At 38.7% G+C, this 2533-nt stretch overlaps 1 protein-coding gene across 1 annotated transcript; it reads left to right on the top strand.

Moving 5' to 3' along the window:
* Positions 1 to 565: 565 nt before the first annotated feature.
* Positions 566 to 1702, top strand: LOC139116385 (zinc finger protein 676-like). Its single transcript, XM_070679021.1, has one exon. The coding sequence runs from the start codon at positions 566 to 568 to the stop codon at positions 1700 to 1702; it is 1137 nt and encodes a 378-aa protein (XP_070535122.1).
* Positions 1703 to 2533: the final 831 nt, after the last annotated feature.

Below are 2533 nucleotides of genomic sequence, written 5' to 3'. Positions count from 1 at the left end.
TAACCATTACCATGCATAATGTTGAGCAATTGCTGAAAGTATCGAATGAACTGAAATTTGAAGAGCTTGCTACAGGCTGTGCACAGTTTCAGGAGTTATACAATGCATCTGATTGTCCTGACAAGGCCGTATACACATTACCAACTAGCTGTAAGGGAAATGAATTGGCGAGTGGACCAAAAATGCAACAACATACAAGTGAAGCTGACCAAATAGTGGTAGACACTAGACAAAGGCTGAAATGTGGAAGCAATATTGATGCCAGTAAGTCGTTGAAATATACACATGATGAAGACAGAAATATCACTGTAGGCAGTGATGATGCTGATGTATTTGATAGTGATAGTGATGGGAATGATGAAGATGATGACCTCTATGAGGAGGATACAGCTAATGAAGAAACTGATATGAGCAATGTAAATACAGAGACTGATATCAGAGAAAATGAATGTAAGATAGAAAATGAAGAAAGATAGAAAATGAAGACCAGAATGGTGCAGTTGTTCCAGAACTCTTCACAGGAAGAAATTGCGTGGTTATTTGTGGGAACAAAGGTAGTAGCAACATGGCTTATGTAGAAAAACCCATGAACTCTGCAAGTGTAAACCAGCCTCACCTTTTTGAAACAGGTAACTCTGTTGCAGATATGAATGTATCAGGAAATCACATTAAGGACGATTCTAGTTTATCAGGGGAGACACACAATGACATTGGTAACAATATTAATCATGCTGATGCTGTGGCCCAAGAAACCACATTTCAAACAGACCAGAATGAACATGTTGAAGAGGAAAAGTCAAAGGTCATCAAAGTGAAAGAGGTATCATTCAAGTGTGAATTTTGTGGCGAAAGTTTTCCAAGGAATCACCTGCTGCAGAAACACAGAAATCAAGAGCATGGTGATAAAATTCAAGATCATAGTAGCAGTAACTGCGATGAGAAACACAAATATTTGTGTACTGAACGCAACTTTGAATTTGGAAGCAAAGGTCTTCTGCGAGACCATCTTTCAGTGCCTTGTCAAAGTCTACAGCAGACAAAAGAGCATGGTACAACATCTAGCATTGGTCCACAAGAAATTTCCATTGAGCAATCAGCCAATACAACGAGAGGACAGATTCTGCATCAGTGTGATGTCTGCAAGAAAGATTTCAAGCTACATAGTATACTGAAACTTCATAAGGAAAAGGTTCATGGTTCGACTGGGGGTTATCTGTCATGCAGAGTGTGCAAAGTGAGATTTTCAAGCTGTAGTCTTTTAAGACATCACCAAGTTGCCAAGCATACACGTAGCTCAGGGCATGATGAACACTGCTGTCCTGTATGCAAGGAAACTCTCTTCTCAAAACTTCAGCTGAGGAAACATATGAAGGACAAACACGCAAATCAGCACCAGTGTGAAATTTGCAAAAAATCATTTTATGAAAAGAAATTATTAAAGCAGCACAGATATAGGATACATGAAAGAAAGGTTTGGAACTGTGGAGAATGTGTTGCAGCATTTGATGATTACAAATCATTGAAGGAGCATAGAGAGACACATGATCAAGATTTAAAGTATCAGTGTGAGAAATGTAAGAAATGGTTTGGCCGAAGGGAAAGCTATGAAGGCCACATGAAGAGGCACAGATTAGAGAAATTCATTGAGTGTAAATCTGCAACAAAGTTTTCCATTTGCAGGGCAGCTATGTTGAACACATGAACATGCATGAAAGGAAGACACCATTCAAATGCCATGTGTGTAATGTTAAGTTTGCCCATTATATTGACTTGTTAAAACATGAAGAAACATCCCACAGCACTGAGAAAATCTACAAATGCCCAGAATGTGATGAGAATTTCAATGGAACTTTGAGTTTAAGACAACACAGATCAAAGATACATGGAGCCGTGGAGCAGTGTAAATTGTGTAATGAAGTATTCCCCACAAAAGATGAACTGTATCAGCACAGACAGAAAGTGCATAAACTGAAGGATCACACCTGTGTAGATTGCAAAGTATCTTTTGACAATAAGCTTAAGCTTTTTAGGCATAAAAAGAAAATGCATTCACAAGAGTCATTGAGTTGTAAGGAATGTGGGAGTGTGTTTGAAAACAGAGAACTCTTAAAACAGCATCACAGAATTCACGACAAGGAAGCATTGTATTCGTGTGATATGTGTGGCAAAACTTTCGGAAGGAAGGAAAGCCTAGATGGGCATGTGAAACGCCACAAGTATGAGAAGCCCTGTCCTTGTGAAGAATGCGGTAAAATTTTCTATAGAAAAGATAGCCTAAAAAATCACCTCCGTACTCATTCAAGTATCAAACCGTACAGTTGTCCTGTTTGTCAAAAGTGTTTCAAGTCTAAAACTCAGCTGAAAAACACCGGGTAGTATACCACAGTGGTGACACTACTTTGAAACCCTGGTCTTGCTCTATATGTGATAAGACATTTACACAGAAAGGTAATCTCTTGACACACCAAAGAGTACATGCAAAGATAAAACTGTATTTGTGTGATGTCTGTGGGAAATCCTTTCCTGAACAACA

This window comes from Ptychodera flava, chromosome 17 (genome assembly GCF_041260155.1).
Source record: "Ptychodera flava strain L36383 chromosome 17, AS_Pfla_20210202, whole genome shotgun sequence".
Lineage (NCBI taxonomy): Eukaryota > Metazoa > Hemichordata > Enteropneusta > Ptychoderidae > Ptychodera > Ptychodera flava.
This window is presented reverse-complemented; position numbering and strand designations above follow the sequence as displayed.

What these genes read in the sequence shown, in the direction of transcription:
- LOC139116385 (XM_070679021.1), top strand. Translation starts at nt 566, where the DNA reads ATGGCTTATGTAGAAAAACCCATGAACTCTGCAAGTGTAAACCAGCCT.